Source organism: Watersipora subatra, chromosome 1 (genome assembly GCF_963576615.1).
Source record: "Watersipora subatra chromosome 1, tzWatSuba1.1, whole genome shotgun sequence".
Taxonomy (NCBI): domain Eukaryota; kingdom Metazoa; phylum Bryozoa; class Gymnolaemata; order Cheilostomatida; family Watersiporidae; genus Watersipora; species Watersipora subatra.
Genome location: NC_088708.1, coordinates 42,820,648 through 42,839,230, shown reverse-complemented (window position 1 = coordinate 42,839,230; position 18,583 = coordinate 42,820,648). Strand labels below are relative to the sequence as shown.

General features: G+C 33.5%; 1 protein-coding gene across 1 annotated transcript in view; it reads left to right on the top strand.

The window, feature by feature from the left end:
- Positions 1–15,478, top strand: part of LOC137385709 (BTB/POZ domain-containing protein 1-like) — a 52,696-nt gene extending 37,218 nt beyond the window's left edge. The window contains exon 7 of the mRNA XM_068072241.1: positions 14,774–15,478. Within this exon, the coding sequence (XP_067928342.1) occupies positions 14,774–14,932 (159 nt within the window). The 3' untranslated portion in view covers positions 14,933–15,478. The remainder of the gene's footprint in view (positions 1–14,773) is intronic.
- Positions 15,479–18,583: the final 3,105 nt, after the last annotated feature.

The following is an 18,583-nucleotide window of genomic DNA, read 5'->3' as shown; positions in this document are numbered from 1 at the left end:
TTGGGATGTTGCTATCACTTATAGATCAACTAAGAGTCTGCTATAATCTGTACAATAAAACAACAATCTGTATAAAACAACAATAATTGTTGTTAGAACCTACATATTGTATAGTATGTTAAACTTTAACGTAGGAATCAATAAATTTGTATTTAAAACAACAACAGCCACCATGCTTGATACTAAAAAATTCAACTAGTCAAGTACCATAGAATGGTCGTTGCTTAGTCACCAAACGGAGTAAATTTATTCAGACGTCAAGTTTAATGCGATATTACAAAAGCCTCAACAACAAGAAGACCCTGCTGCCAGTTTAATTTTGCAGCTTCTTGAGTAAGTTGTGGGCTCGGGCATAAGTCATCATTATAATTTTCAAACACCAATTTCTTTTAACAGTATACAGCTCTGGCATTTTTGGTAGTTTGCCTCAATCTTCCAATCATGGCTTTTTGAACTCTCAATTTTCTTTTAGGCTGCATAACTTTCTGCTCACTAATATAAACGAATAATGTAACTCAATATTTGTAAATATGGTCTATGTTATAGTTTCTTATTCAGTCACATATCGCTGCTGCACTGCATACAAAAACTTAAAAAAAATTAGTTGGTAACAATGCATGGACGCAACTCAGTTACTGTGATTGCTAAAATGAAACACACACATTTTTGCTTGCTGTGCATATTATCTACAGTAATAATATGAATTACTTGCACAACATACTTAGTTACTCAATCTAACATACAATAACAGCAATGTCTTTCTATTCATCTTAAGCCACTCTTAGAACGTTAAGTAAAAACATTTCCCCACTCGGGAATGGAGTGTCAGGTTGCAAAACCTGCGCAATACCACAGCACCATAAATTGGGTAGATTCCAAACAAGCCCATTGTGCCTATGTAGAACCCAGGGAAAAACTTAATGTCACATAGAGAGCCAATAAAAATACAATAACATTCTATCTTGAGGGCATTTTCGCTTTTCAAAACTTCTTTCTTACTGCAATTTATTGTTAGCAATGATCAGTCGGGCTGGACCCAGCACAGTACCAAATTTTTTCTAACTTTAGATCTCTTGACTTTGGGTGGTTTTATTGATCAATAGTAATACTGAGTGCTATTATTCACATTTTACCAGTAATAATAATGCCCTGAACTGTCAAGAAATTGATAGAACATTCTACTCAGACACATTCACTTAAATTTGGAAAATGACCCAAAAAGATATATTTCTCATTGTGTAGTGAATTTCTGATTGTTTTTAGTCAAGCACAGCGTTCTAAGTAATTTTTTGGGCTTGTCGGTTTGACAGTAAGTTGTCAGTAGACTGGCTGCTGCGGCATATTTCCTTATATTTAGTTTTTCTTTAAAAGAATTATTATAATTTATCTTAGAGCTTGTTTCTTGAATAATACATCATAGTGTACAGTGCAGTACAACAGATAATATCTATTGTCGGTATTGTATTATCTATCATAGTCATTGTTTTATGCACATTTTCTGTACATAAAATAATAGCTAAGACTGCTTGATACAAAATAACTATACAAGTGCATTACTGCGGAGTTGGTCTCTTTTAGTCTTCAAAAAGAGCACATTTATTGACAAATACAACGCAATGATAATAAGAAGGTTCAACAACATAAAAAATTCAGCTGGCATTTTTTCTCGCAGCCTTCTTTAGCAAGTTGTTGGCTCGAGCCCGAATCACTGTAACACTTCTGTTAGGCAGCGTTGAGTGTTTAGCATCCAACACTGATCTTGTTGGCAGTTTGCCTGATTTTTCAGTCCAGTACTTGTCAAATTCTGCTATTTCCTCTGCACTTTACCGTTTTCTGCTGACTGAAATAGTAAATAATGTGAATTATCATTTATAAAAATCTGATAAGCTATGGCTTTGATGAATCACATATCATTGCTCAGCTCCATTCAAAAGTTAAATAAGCTGGTTTACGTGCTGCAAGTCAAAACAGAATTGATGGTTTCTAAGATACAAGTGAACAATAAGGACATTAATGCTCGTTAGTGTCATTTCTCATTTAGTAATATAATACTTAACCAATGTATTGTTATTCAAAACACACATATACTGTAGAAGGTATTTTGATGACCACTTCTATATACTACTTTAGTAGCTAATTATGAAACTAAATGGTGTGCCACTTGCATGCATGCGATAGAGCAGTTTGGATTTCTATTTGCTTCAAATTATTAGAGAAATGATCAGGATTAACATTCATTGAGCAGTCTCAATGGCCAGTGTTCAGAACGATTGCTGCTAAGCTTAGTGTGACCTGACTGGGTAGCTATTTATTGAGTCATTAATTAGGCTAATACTTGACCTATGGGGTCAAGCAATGTGGTTAAACACCATTGTTCAGGTGTTCATTGAAACCACTAATGCCTAGATTGCTCTAGATACCTAAATGCCTCTGACTAGGAGAGCTATGTTTTGTAACCTGACAGCAGCAGAACACAAAGACTAGTGTCAGCATTTATGTAGGCAACGAATTTGACTGAAATACTTGAAAAGTTAGACACCTTTATTTTTTATACTGCATTTGAGCTACAGCAAAATAATCACGCTTGGTTCCCTAGTACATTGTGTTAGTTTAAAGCCACTTATCATAGCATCACCCACATTTAATCTGATGTCTGAAAATCACTCTTCGGTGTTGATAATCCATGTATGTCACTCTGCACTTATTTAAAATCAATGCATTTTCGATTAGATGCTACTACACAAAGAGAAATATACCCTTGGGTTCTTTTTTTAAATTCATGCATTAGTGATTTGCAAATATATGAAAGCAGAGCCTTATTTAAAACTAAAATCTTGTTGCGTCAATATTTGCAAAGTTATGCTTGCTATTTTAACCTTGACCCAAAACTCCAATATTATAACATTCTGAAATACAGCTAAATTGACATAAGGTAGAATCTTAATTTGAAGGCCATGTTCATTCGAGTGCTATTCTAGAAGTGTTGAAAACTAGAGTGTCACCCTTTAATTGACAACCACATCCAGCTGACTGCGACTTCAACATTCTTTGATCTTTGGATCCGATTTTGGACAGGATGGATAGAAAAATGTTGACAAATTTTTACTAACAATGACTCAGTTACAACAATAGCAATTAATACTTTTGTCAATGCATATTGAAGCGAGTTTTCTAACTTCTAAGCTTTACAGTGTTTTCGTTAAAGCTTTGAAAGCAGCACCGTGGAAATAATTAATAACTCTATCAGGCTGATAATAATTTTATTGTTTAAGCGGCCTTGATAGTTCGGCATATATGAAAAAACGGTTTAGCAAATATGATGAAATCTGTACTACTATTTGAGGCTAAAATTTCTTGCACATGCTACAGCATTAGAATAAGCAGTTAACGATGGCATTTTGCAAGCTCAGCGCCCAGTGTATATGTTATCACTGAATCACAGCTTAGTTTGTGTGTTATATAGTTTTTTATGTGTTTTTTTCAAAAGAAGTAACGTTCACTTGAACGGCGGCGTTCTATCTTTAACCGTCATCTATTATAGTACAGGTCTAGTAGAGGGGCGTTTAAATGAATGGGGATTCAATTAGAGATTACATAATATTTTATTAACCCTTTCACCGCTGCATGCGCATTTAGGCGAAATCAATGGACGACCGGCATATGTGCATGTTGCGAATTTCCTGGCAATTGCGTAGTAACTTAATTTTATTATTCGTTGACAACATAACTAACAGTCTTTAAGACTTTTTAGGGTATTGACAGTGTTGTCCAAAAGTTTCCCTGTAAAATTACCCTAAACTCACGAAGCAATTTTAAATTTTTGTTTAGGACTTTTCAACATAAAAAGAAACATTTGTTCTTTCTGATTTTTGAAATATTTAGTGCTATTATAGCTTTCGCAAGTACATCCAGAATTGAAAACAGATAATTACTTATGTTGATAACATTATTGATGATTGTTGATGACTGACGGATTAAGATTTTAGTGATTACACATATAATTAAAGTAGCAGCTCCAATAGTGACTCCAATGGTGGTCAAAGTAATAGTTTTTGTAAGAGTAAGGAACATGGTAGAGCATTGTTTTTTGAGATTTGAAGGGATCGTAGCTTCACATAGCATTAGCAATGCACGAAGTAGGAATGCATTAAGTTTTTTGAATAGTACTATTTTTTAACGTGTTGGAAAAATAAAATCTATAACAAAAAGGTTTTAGATAGAGTTGAAGCTAATAAAGATTGAACATATATTATGAAGCACAATCGACAATTTTTGCCACTATAATTGGAAGGGTTAAAAAATGCAGTGCCATGGCATTCAAACATAGATTTTATAGTAATATTATTTCTTATAAATTTTTTGAAATAAAACTTTTATTAATGTGGCACGCTCTTGTGGAAACTAACCGTTAATCAGCAACATACCCCCTTCAAGAAAGCGTCCAGCTGTGCTTCGTACCATTTTCCATCTGGTGGATATAGTGCTTGGATGCGGTGACCAGGTTTCTACCAAAATAAGCAAAACAATTTTAATAGCCCAAACAGATGTTATGCAGATTAAAAAGTGATGCAAAAGATGCCTGTTGTTTTTAGGTTTTTCAGCAAACCCGTGTCCCTACCTCCCATTACTAAAATTCTATGAAGCAGTAATATTTTATCTCTTGCGATATTCTTCTACAAAATTGAAACATAGATTTTAAAGCTTCAACAATTTAAAGGATTTCATTTACTCCAGTCACTTACTTATGACTCAGCCTCTAGTTTAAATCCGTATCAAATTACGACTAAAATGCATCAACTTGTTAATTACAATGAAAATAATACATTATCACAACTTTATACTGCCCTAAGCAAGCAAAACGCCCTATCTGACAAGTTTTTCAAGATTTACTTTTTTGTGCTTCAATGTAATTTAGGTTGAGATCTAACATGTCTCAAAATTTCATATATCTGAGACCACCAGAAATAGCACATTTCACAATGTGCAAAACGCCCTATCCACATTTACCACACATAAAGTGGCAATCAAAGCGCTCTATTTGCAGATACAGCGTTTTGATTGGCCTGAACATACACAAAGTTTGACATTATGAAAAGCATTATGTAATCAAAGAGTATATAAACAAAGGGAAGCGAAACTGAAGCATATATATTTGGTTGTTTCAAGGCAGCTCATACAAGCTAGTGCACTTCTAAGTGCTCAATCTTATTGCTATATTTTTTATCATAATATATTTATTATGACAAGACGATATCTAAGTGACAAAAGTCTCGATTTAAAGATCCGACTCAGAGATTTGATGAAAAATTTGTTTTAATTACATGTCCATTGGAAGGTTTTGCTTTTTTAAAATACTGAAATTATTGCACTCAGTTGTTTGCTTTAAATTATTTTTAATAAAAGCGTTTGATCTTTTTTAAACTACTATTTTACTTATTCCTTTCATTTCATGACATCTGGTTTGAAGGATACCTAGATCTTTGATCATCTCTTAACTTTTGAGCTAAATATGGCTATTACAGGGTTTTAATCCATGTGTTGACTGGATGAGTAATAGGAATTGCAACATATATCATTTTGTTGACTAATTGCGGGTTAATATCAGAATTTAAACTTGTAATCCTTTGATAATCCAGTCATGGCAAATGGTCTTGTGGCAAACTAACAATGAGAAACCAGTCCAATTAAGCAATCAAAAGGCCCTATCTGCAGTGATAGGGCGTTTTGATTGCCTAGTGCCAGCTTAGTAAATTGTCAATTTAAGCAAACAAAATGCCCTAAGTGAAATAACTCCTTTGATTTTAAAGTTTCACGAAAAAAAAATTCAGTAAAAATTGTTGGATATCTCACCATAATAAATAAAAAAAAACAACTAAAATACTGCTAATACTGATGCCAGGCTTGACCAAAACGCGTTTGTGCTTGTGCTGAACAATTTACAAATATCAAGATACAGCGTTTTGCTTGCTCAGGGCAGTATAGTATAGGCTACTAATAATTCTGCCTGTTTGGTGCTATCAATCAGCTAACACTACTAATCAGAATAAAAAGCATCCATAATTATTTTAATGCTTTTTAAAAAGTTACAAAAGTTAGGAGCATCGACAGAGTCACAGATATTCATCAATTGCTGGCTACTGAGCTATATGTTACCATAACTATTTTAATGTGTGTCGGTTAATCTCACAAAGCTACCCTTGTGTATAATTACAAAGTTATCATTTTATGAAAATTAGTAATAATTTCATTCTTTTAGCATTATAAAGTTGGGGTTTCTTGACCTTTTTAACTTGACAATATTACGATCTTGCAATTAAGGCAGTAAAATCCAAATCCAAATTAGCTGCGAAAACCTATGCATTGTTGTTTGCCGTCGCAATTTGATGACATGAGTAAGTTGCTTAGATATAGTATTTAAAGTGGCTCGCCCTAAAGGTCAAAAATGGCCACTACCGGTCTAACCTTTCGCATTGGTATTGAGGCGAAGTAAAATACTTTTTCATGATGCCTTTTCACCATAATATGGTACAATTAATTCAATGACAAAATTGGCAAAAGTAATATAAAACAATTGTGACAAACAAATATACCAATTGTGACATGATTAGTCTGTTCTTCTGCTGCTGCAAAACCCTGAATGGCTAGACGCGTGAAAAAAGCAAAATGTTTAGCGGCTACAATCTCGCTAGAAGGTTGAACTTATGTGATAAGTCTTTAGGTTGTGTAGGAATGAGAGGTTGGCTTGCTTCTTACAATCTATTTAATCAATTGACTAGCATGCAAGAAGATAGCAAAGCCATGCCACATTAGGAGAATGAGTCACTTTAAGCACAAACCACAATTGCATAAGTACATAGGTCATTTCTGCTAGTGAGAAGACCTTGGAGAATAAGACCACATTATGCAATTCTGTGAAGATTTTATTACTGCAGTTATACTTGTGCTGCAATATTTCTAATAGAGTGAAAAGCAAATGAGCTGCCCAACCACAACCTCCTTCATTATAAAGTTACAAAGAATAGGAATAACAACAATAGCTTTCATTCGGAGGCTGAGGCTATTGAGAAGTAGAAAGTGAATTAGCTAAGCAGGCAATAGTAGAACACATAATAAGAGCATAGGCATCATGATTGATGTGTATGCAGGCAATGAATTTATGTACAATTTCACTACCAAATATTTTAGTAAAGCTAGACACCTTTGGCTAAAGAGTGCTAGATATAGGTCAAAACAAGCCAGTGACAAATCTCATGTTATGCATCCTTGTTTGGACACTTTATTTCTAAAGTGTTTAATGCATTGGAAGTTTAACATAAAAGTGTGCCAAGAATGCACAAAGAACATTGACAGCAATAACTGCATAGTACTGACAGCAATAACTGAATAGAACATGATGTTTAATTAAAATGTAACATAAAAATAAACGTTTTATTTTGTTTTGGTAAGCTTGCAGCAAAAATGTTTGCTGTGCACATAAAATATTGTTTTGCTCCAAATACTTTACAAACAAGTAATAATAACTTTATTGATGCAAATTGTACTGAAATTATATTTGCTACGAGCACCAATGGAAGTCAAAATAAGTAATACAATTCTTACAGACCTTTTAAAAACAATGGCCTTTGCTGCTACAGAAAAGTGAGTAGACCCATAGGAAGAGAAGTATATGTTCTTATACTGCTAAAACTACCTTTGGTTCAGAAATGAGATTTGAAAAGAGCAATGAATTATTATAAGCATTGGCAAAATGTTTGGGATGGATAGGAAACAAAGCTGGGTATTGCACATGCTGGTAATTTAGCTAATGTAAATAGATTTCCTACACTACCTAATTGAAAACATCAATGCAAAATCTAAATACATGTAAAAACTTACTAGCCATAGTACAGAGTGACCTTTTAATGTTTGTCAACATAACATCCGTACCGATTTGAGCATCTTGAAATTATATTAACGTTGCTTTCATTATGAGCTCCCTTTGACATTTTAAAGTATTAAAATGGGCAAATACAAGTTGCATTTTCAGAGAACTTTTAAATTCAAGTCATATGCCACAAAAAGTTCCTCTGCGTTGTTTGTAGTATATCCTAAAAGTGCTAACACTACATTTGTTTTAAATTTTAAAGTTGACACAAATAATTGAGCAAATTATGTAGCTTATTAGTAAAACTTTTGTTAACATCAGCAAACAAACTGCATACATGCTGCCCGATACCGAAGGCCAAAAATAATAATATATATTGCTATTTATATTTTAACCAATAGTTTTGCAGTTTTGTTATTGTACAGCAATTTGTATAAAACCTACTGTATTTCAGGTTTGAGTAACTATGAGTTTTAGTAGTGTTCTGGCCCTTCCTATCGCGTGTTTTCAACATTTTGAGGTAATAATTAAAAGCCATGAGTTGAATTGCGCAACTTCAGCAGCATCTTATATATATATATCATTCGCCAAACTCATTGTCTTGAATCATCAAAGTTCACTAAATCATTTAAAAGGAAATACATACACTTGTATCTCTAATTCTTTTATAGCTTTACCCTTTTACTGCCACCCATGTACAAACTAAGCTACCGGCCTACCGCCAGCCATTTCACCGAAAATTGCCAATTTAGCTTCATGATATGTACATGAAGCATGTATACTATTTTGTTTCAACTTCAAAGTTTATCTATAAACTTTTTGTAATATATTTTATTTTGCTAAAATGTTAACATATAGTGCTATGCAAAAATCAATGTACCTTCACTTTGTGCATTGCTAACGCTATGTGAAGCTACAATCGCTACAAAGCTAAAACGGATGCTCTACAATGTCCCTTACACTTAAAAAACTATTATTTTCACTATCATCAGAGTCACTGTTGCTAATTTAATTATCTGTGTAATCACAAAAATCTGAATTTGAATTGACTATAGTGTCATCAACATACATGTAAGTAATTATATGTTTTCTGACTTGCGCGATACTTAACAAAACTTACACAAAAAATGTCCATTTTTATTTTGGAAATTCTCAAAAAAAAATTTGAAACTGCTTGGTTATCTTAGACTAATCTATTAGAGAAATATTCGAACCACACTGACAATACCATCAAAGTTTTAAAATCATCCGTTATGTTTTTAATGGATAATAAAATTAGGTGACCACGCAATTGTTGGAAAATTCGCAAAAATGTGCATACGGCAGTTGCTGATAGATTTAGCATAAATTCGCATACGGTAGGGTAAGAGTAAAAACCAACAAAATATTTGTCAATCTCCTGCCTCTAAACATGATATCTCAAATCTGATAATTACTCTCAGTGTTGACTGAGTAACTAAAAGTGGTAATGAGTAACCATGGAAAACTATTCATTTTATATAATTATGCAATTGCTCAGCAATTGCAACCATGACTCATAAAGACTAAGAAGAGCAATACTAAATCTCTTTGCTATGCTACATTCCTTTGATTGGTTTGCGCTATTTATATTATGTAATCTGCCAATAATAGATGAATAGAACACAAAAGTGGCATAATGGTTTATGTAAGCGTTTAAATAATACAATGCCTGTAAAAATTAACAACTTTTCTTACTGAAGCTATGGCTATATCAAATTATTACACTAATTTTTGGCTCGCATGTATAATGTGCTATTTTACAGCAACTTATTGCAATATCGCATACCTTTAATTTGATGTCTGCAAATCAGTCTTTGGTGTGGGCCATCAATGCTTCTCATCCAGCAGTTATCTATAACTAAAGCGTCATTGATTATTTGCAACTATACAAAGAAAAACCACTTTTGGGCATGCTGTTACATTCTTACGTCAGGTATACATTTGCTAGTTACAGTAAAACTTTGTACAGTATATTTTGTGTTGGTGAATTTAAAGTTTTGCTTATCATAGTGACTTTGCCAAAACGTCAAACTTTACTACATTTCAAAATACAACCTTACTGATATAATGTTTTATAGTTTGTAATCTATAATTATGTATATGTTAAAAAATATTATAAATTTCGGTAGATGAAACCTTGATTATTTTGACATATTTTTTATGCAAACCAACGTGTAATTAGCAACATACCTTTTCTAGAAAAGAACATCCAACTTTGTCTAATACTCTCTGCCATCTGATAAATATGCCATCTTGGCAACAATGCTTACCAAGTTTCTACAAAAATGAAAAGATAATTCAAGTAGCATAAACAGATATACAAACCAAAATGAATGCAAAATACACATTTTAGTTCACTGGTTAGGTTTTTTTTGGCAAACTTGAATGTCTGCCTCCTACTACTGAAGCTCTATAAAACAGCTAAGCTCTTAATTACTACACAATTACTACACAAGATTCAAACTAAATACTAAAAGTTTCAAAATTCAAAGGCTGCATATACCCACTTACTTGCTTATGCCTATGCATGTACTACTATTACTTACAAAATCATAACTGAAATACGCAAACTCTCACTATTCATGATAACAATAATACAATTACTTTATGATCATGTTATTCTAATAACAGTTTTGACTGTTGGTAGAACCACATTAATAACGTTACTTATCATTATAAAAAAACATCAAAAATTATAATAATAATAACTGAAAATAGATTAAAGTTGGAGAATTAACTGATTCACTAAAATAACTATTAATTGTCAGCTGGCGTGTCTGTGTTGATGTTACAAAACTGAACATTCGTGTAACAATAATAAAGTCAAAAATTAGGACTTTACAAAAAGTTTTGATTTTTTCCTTTTTGGTAATATAATGCTGACCTTTCTTGACTTTTCTATGCAGAACAATATCAGCAGTTGGATGACATAAACGGATGTAAAAAATATATCAAACGTGTTCTGTGCTACATTCCTTAAAAATTATAATAATTGAAACATACTTTTTTCACGCTAGTCCTATTTCAATATTAAATAAAATTTATACTGCTTTTCTACAACTGTATGTTTCAAGTAAATAAACTGTAAATTGACTAAAATAACATGAACAACTTACCGAATGTGACTTGCTCCCTTACATGTAGTCATTCTGCTGCTACCAAGCTCTAGTAGACTACATGAGTGAAGAACTAATAGTCCTAACAGCCACAGCAACATTATAACAGCCACATCTCTCTAGCTGTTATATACTGTGGTTATACTTTTGCCACTTTACTTCAATAAATTTAAAAAATCAATTCTTCGACTAAAAAACCATCTCTCAGGTATTGCGTTTGGATGCAAAGTTTCAAAAAAATATTTATTTTGTGGCTGGATGCAACGGCATCGAAAATATGAATTGTACTGATTATAGACTTATTTAAACTTTTACTACAGCCATGCTTAAACATCAGTTGAAACCATAATGTGCAATTATTGTGAATTTTCACAAAAAAGAGCAGATCAATGAGAAACCTTGCAAAAAAGGGAGTGCTTAAATGGCAGTCTTGAAAACTATAAAGAGGGTCAGCAAATAAATTGTAATGTATTGTAGTTTGTTAATATACAACTTTATTTCTCAAATCTAATAAAGCTATCATGAATATTAGCAAAACTGACTGTATCCGACATAGCTGCTAATTCTTTGTATTTGCTGATGCTTAGTCATAAACTTATTGCAATATGTTTTTAAATAGATTGTGCTATTAACTGAAACGATACCAAAACAGTTAAAAGTAAGAATGTTTTAAAATTGATATGCCTCCTAGTTCCATATATAAGAGCCTCCTAGGGTTTATAATTTATTGATAGAAAATTACACATTTTTGTTGGAGTTGTCTCCTCTTTTCCATATATATGAATATAGATATATAAGGCGATTATGGGAATCATGTTTAAAATACTTCTATAGGGTTGGTAAGCACTATAAACACTGCTAGAATTAGGAGGCTCCCTGGACGCCTCCTAATTTTTCAGAGCCTCCTAACATGGATTATATATTGATAGAAGCCTCCTAGTTGGGAAATATAGTTCTATATATATATATATATATATATATATATATATATATATATATATAGATAAACCGAGAAATGTCTCTACCAGTTGATATCTATAGCTTGCAATTAACCTGCGATGATTAATCTGTGTCCTGCTTTGCAATTTGTTGAAACTTTCAATTTTTATTTCATTCTAAATTTGAAGACTTATTTTTATTTTATGTCTCTATTTACCAATGTTGCATAAAAGCTCATTGCACTCATTAATACGTTTGCAGCCAAAACTAGCTTTTTGAGTGCATTAGAAGAGGAGTTACGAGTGTCGATCCATTGTAAGATCAGATTACTGCAATGATGCCATCACAAACACGAGCGAGGCGAGTGTTTGGTCGTGATATAGATATATCACGATTTGGTTTGGCCATTAATCACGATTTGGTTTGGCCGTATATCACGATTTGGTTTGGTCGTATACAGATTATCAAATAATCTATAGACATATATATAGATCTCAGTTGGTCGTCTGTTCAAATCTCTGCCTGTCCAGTTATAGCTGTTAAAACCTTAGAATGAATAGCTCCCTGCATGCTGGATTTGAACTCACGGAGATTGCAATGGTAAATTTCAAACCACGCATTTAACCACTGAGCAATACAGTCCTTGGCATTCTATCGCTCTTATCATATACCAAAAAGTACACACTAAATGTGCACCTTTGATTAGTAACTAATATTACCTTTTGCATTTGTTATTTTTTGAAATTGTTTAAAAACTAGTTTTTTGCTACCATTACCTATTTTTTTAAATTGTATTTTTAAATGTACCATTTCAATTTCAAGTGGGCCATTACACTTCTATTATATCGAGTAGAAATAGCCTCTACATTCTGTCTCTGTTCGGTCAGACAAAATACCAGACAAAGACACTACGATATCTCATTTGTACATTTGTACCCATAACGAGAGGTACCAGTATCGTTGTATTCAAAGTATTGATGAATAGCTTATGCTGCAGCAGTAACCTTTTTTATACACACACACTTCTATGCACGAACTGTTATTATTAATTCAACATATTCAGAATTTTTATTTTGTTCTCTCAGTTCGTATTGGTTGTATTATTACCAAATCATTTTTTATTGTAATCGTAGCAAAACAGACTTAATTTTGCTATTACTTGCTAATTATTTCACATTTACATTTAAACACTTTTATAATTGTTTCATTTTGTTTTTTACTTTATTTGACAGGCACCAAACATTTCCCTCATGATATGAAGTTGGAAAGTTACAGTTGTTTGACCATGTTTAAAAACCTTAACAGTTGTTTTACTTTTCTCCTAATTTATTCAAATTGCACAAAAAACTTTTCTCATGATATGGAGTTGGAAAGTTAGAATGGTAACTGTTGTTATACGTTAAATGAAAATAAATTTTTTTTGCAAAGACTTGTTATTCAGGCAACGTTAGGCATTCATCTGGTATACTATAAGTCTGCAAATTTACAAGTTATGTAATGATAATTTATCAAATGCCACAAATATATATTCATGAACAGGTGACATAAACGAACCATACTTATAATACATGCAAAAACAAAAATTAATGTATGTAAAACAAAAATATTTGCATTATTTGCTTGGATAGCTGCGTTGTGATTGTTGCTTTCGATGGAACAAACATCTTCTGGTTGTCCAATACCTTCCACAATGTTTTTAGATCTCAACACTTTTGCACTGCTGAACTAGTCGATGTTAGCGTCCAAACAATTTTTTGGCAAAGCAACACTTTGATGCTAGCATTTAACACAAATGCAAAGCGTAAAAGTTTTTCCCGCTAAATGTAATCTTTGGCCCAAAACATCCTGACATCATAGTCTTCATAGTATTTGTACCTTCTCTCCCTATCTTTAGAGCAAGTAATAGAGCACAGAAAACCTAGGCTATCTCTGGACTTTTGGGTGGCCCTTAATGATGGCTAATTATTGTAGTTATAAGCAATGCGTGTTATTGAAATGAAGTCCAGCAATCGGCATACTCTCAATATACAGCAGTTGTTGGCATTCTTTAGTTTTGATACAATAATCATTAATCACAATATTTCAATTGTTTTCAAGACAATATAATCTTTTCATGACTTTTACATTTGTATCAGGTTTTTTTTACTATTTTTTACCTTGTAACTTTTAATCCTAAGAAACCTGAAGTGATTTAACAATTTTAACACTTGGATTGATAGACAGGTTTTACAACCATCACAGGCCAAATTCAGTTTTGGAGTTATTAGCTCTTACAAAGTGAATGTTTTTTTCATAAAATAGATGCAACTTTCCAAAGTGGTAGTTTCTATAATGATAGTTTAGTGTGAAAAAGTGGTGGGTCTTGCTGGTCGTTCACTGCATAGAAATAAAAATGGTTATTGGTCGAACCATATTTCATACAATGAGTTATATTCCCCACACAAATGCTCTAGATTAATAACATGCTGCATAAAAGTAAAATTAAGGCATTAGCTTGAGTTCCAACAGTGAAGAAAGCATCTAGTCTGAAATTCAGTTATCACCCTGTAATATAATGTAACATGTTTAAAAGCGTATTGTCCTCGTTAAAATTGTTGCGGTATTTATAAGATGGTTCATCATTTACAATTTCATGCCATATTGTGTTTGCCATATTGCCATTGAGTAAAACAGCTCATATAAATTAATTGTGAGCTCGTTAATTAATTAATAAGCATGTTTATACCCTTAAGCACCCTTAATTTAGTAGTTGATTGATTAGTTAGTTAATTTGGCTAGGGCGTTTTGAACATGGTCTATTGGGATTCGCATAACCTTGTCGTTAATGTTTTAGGGACCCGACTCCTATTACGGAAGTAAGGGACTGAGAAAAGTGACCCACGAGTCTCCAACTAGTGGAAAAATATCGTTTCAGTTTTCGTACGCAGCTGGCAACAATAACGGCACCTCAGTTGAGGACGGTCAGATTCCAGAGATTATGTTTTATACATAAACTTTATAAGTTCTTTACTTTATACTTTATATTGTTCTTAGTGTGTCTATGATAAGCTTCACAGCAGTCGAGTGAATTAGTCTATAGCTGTCCCCTGGAGTATTCAAGGCAGCATTGACAAACCATTTTGAATGACACTCACTGAATTCACGTGCATAAAGTTATATTTTTACGGTGCTCAGCAAGTCATATAAAATGATGCCTGTCCTTGTGTTTGTCTACTGTGCATCTTTTGAATGTGAATACTTTTCCTGGTAGCTTGATTTTTATCTAAATTATTTTTAATTTTTGTAATGTTTTCATTGTGCCTTCTTTCATGTTCACGAGCTGTGAATATAATAAAAATATAGTAGTGAGCTTTATAAGAATTTCTGTTCGAGTATACATATTCACACGTATTTGTATCTCTGGATTAACATCTACTTATAAATTGAAACAGTCCACTTTAAAGCACTTTTTATTTACTCGCTCTCATGCAACAAGAATGTATATATTCAACGTAATGTACCCCTCATTGGGAGTTTTTTGTAGAATTGTTTCATTATATGATTACTATGTAATGAAATTAAGTACTGTGTATGATTACTATTGGTATAAATAGGTAGGCTCTCGAGATTGCTTTGTCAAATTTGTTGAAATCAGCCAAGGCATATAAATACATAAGATAAGGCTTTATAGACTTGTTCTAGAGTTCCTATGAAATGCTAGGTCTTTTAAGCGCTCAAACATCTACGTGCTGAGCTAGCAGGTTACAAGCAACAATAAACACGGCTAATATTTTCAAACAGCTTTTGACAACTTAGCGTATATCAGGGGTTTCCAACCAGGGAGGAATTCCACTTTAGGGTGGAAATTTTAATATACAAGGGGGAAACAGAGAGGTGTTTGATTCGTTAAACTTATAATTTACGTCCTGCAGTGCCGTGTGAGTTTAGGTTTCATCATTTAACATTTTGGTTTTATCTATAACACTAGCTGCTAATAATGAGCTACTAGTCAGAACCAAGATATATGTGAACACATCCATCCAGATTTTGATTGGATAGTAAGTTAACCTAGTCATAAATCAATTCACCGCCATGCCAAATGTCATGCATTGTTGAGTGTTGTATGCATGCTGTATAAAAATTAATAATATGTTGTTACATGTTTAGATATGTACAATAAAATGGGATTATAATTTGTATCGGTTGTTTTTAGTCATGTGGGTTAAAAGTGTATGGGGATTAGGGTTGCCAGATGTCCTGTATTTGATAGGATAGTCCTGTTTTTTTGGTCTGTGTTCTGTATTTGACCCTAACTGTCCTGTATTTGAGTTTCAGGTGAGAGTTATTTTGTATCTGTAACTATTTTCTATAAATACATGTACATGTAATACATATACAACAACCATTGCAGCTGTATTGGTCATTGAGCCAACTGGAATATTATATGACAATAACCATTGATGATTGATAGATATATAATATAGGTATCTATGCATATAACTACAGCCAAACAAACAGCTGTAATTAGTGGGAATTTCCCTTCTATCTATTGTGGAGTTGGCAATGGATAGAAGGGAAATGCCTCTTCCCACCCCATTGATTCAGGAAAGTGCTAGCGAATTATGAAATTTTCAGCCACAGCCCACAATAAATTTGGTAGTTCATCAGTCAGCATGTCTGAGGTAAGTTCTTCGACAGCTGAAGATCTTCACAATACTCCACCAAAGAAATCCAAGCGCTTAAAAGTATATAGCAAAACATGGGAAAAGAAATTCATATGGATAAAGCCTGTGAGCAGAGATAAATACAAAGTGCGCTGCAGTCTTTGCAACAAAGACTTCTCCATCGCATCAGGAGCAGCGGACCTTAAACAGCATGAAGAAACCAAGTACCATAAGAAAAGTGTAAGCTCAGCTAAAAATAATCAGCTGTTGTCTACATTTTTTGCTTCTACAGAAAGCTCTCAGCAAAGTCAAATAACTGCTGCTGAGCTTACCAAAGTATTTCACACAGTGAAACATAGCTTGAGTTATAATTCATTGGACTGTGATATGAAATTGGATAGGATTATATACTCTGGGAGTGTTGTTGCAAAGCAGATATCTTGTGGGCGAACAAAAGCTGAGGCTACTGTCAAGAATGTGTTGGCACCATACAGTGTATGTACAGCTGTGCAAAAACTACGAGATGGGTTGCTACCATTTAGTATTGCGAGATGCTAGTAACAAAGGGAACCAAGAAATGTTTCCAGTAATGCTGGGATTCTATACACCACATGATGACATTCAATCTGTTTTATTGGATTTCTATGAAGACCCTAAAAAAGACTCTATAAGCATAGCTAAAGCTGTTCAGGAATCGCTAGCTAAATTCAACATTGACATGTCGAAGGCGACAGCGTATAGTGCTGACAATGCATCTGTGAACTATGGAGTGCACCATTCTGTTTACCAACATCTGAAGATAGAACAACCAAACTTACTACAAGCTAACTGTTGTGCTCATCTCGTGCACAATTGCTTAAAGAATGTTGCTTCCAAATTAGATGTGGATGTGGAGTTAATAGTAATACGGGTCTTCAATCACTTTTCTTTTTCAGCAGGCCGAAGACAGCAGCTCAAGGAGTTTTATGAATTTCTTGATATAGAGTGGTGTGAGCTACTAAGACATGTGCCCACAAGATGGCTGTCATTAGAACCTGCAGTTGAGAGATTACTGAAAGTTTTACTAGCAATGAAAAGTTATTTTATCTCACTCGAGGATGATTGACCAACTGCTGTTAAACAGTTACTGAAACTCAAAATGGTTGGGACTGACAATTCTCAAGCAAAGGAATGCATTGTGGAACTCTATCTGAGCTTTATATCAAATATTCCCACAGTATTTGAGAAGGCTGTTCTGCAACTCGAGAAGAACAATGGTACAATAATGGAGCTTTATGGCATTATGAATGTACTGAGAGGCTCCTTGAAAGACAGAATGGAAGACAAATTCTTTGGTAGTACAGCGAGAACAATATTGAGTAAATTGAGCATCAATGAACACCGGATAATCATCACAGATCTTCATGGATTCCTAGGCAATGGTGTGTATGTGTAATGCTGCATACTATGATAAATGATCACTTCCAAAAATAACAGCCATTTTATGTGACACATTTTGGATCGGTAGAAGTTAGAAAAAGCGTAATAGGTCACATACATGCATACAGCTTACAATACAAATAATGCAGATTGCAAAATTGTTCATGTTTTTTTAGCTAGTGCCTGCCTAGAGAAATGGTTTGACTTCCCCGAAGACTCTTATTCATACAAAGCAACTCATTTTGCACTGATAGAAGGCATCTCTAGCTACCAACACATGCTTGATTTAAAGAATGATCTCAATCTAAGCCATGTGGATGAGGATTTATTGTACGAGGAGCATAGCTGTATCAGAAGAACTCCCTGGGATAACATCAAGTCCTTAAGCTCCCCAGCTGAGAAGTGGAGTTACATCTTGAATGCGCACCACTATTTCCGGAAACAACTAAGCTTGTATCATATATACTCTCCATACCAACCAGCAATGCCGGCCCTGAGTGTGTATTTTCACTCATGACAGTCAAATGGACAAAAGAAAGAAACAGAGCATCAACTGTACTTATAAAATCAGAGCTGCAAGT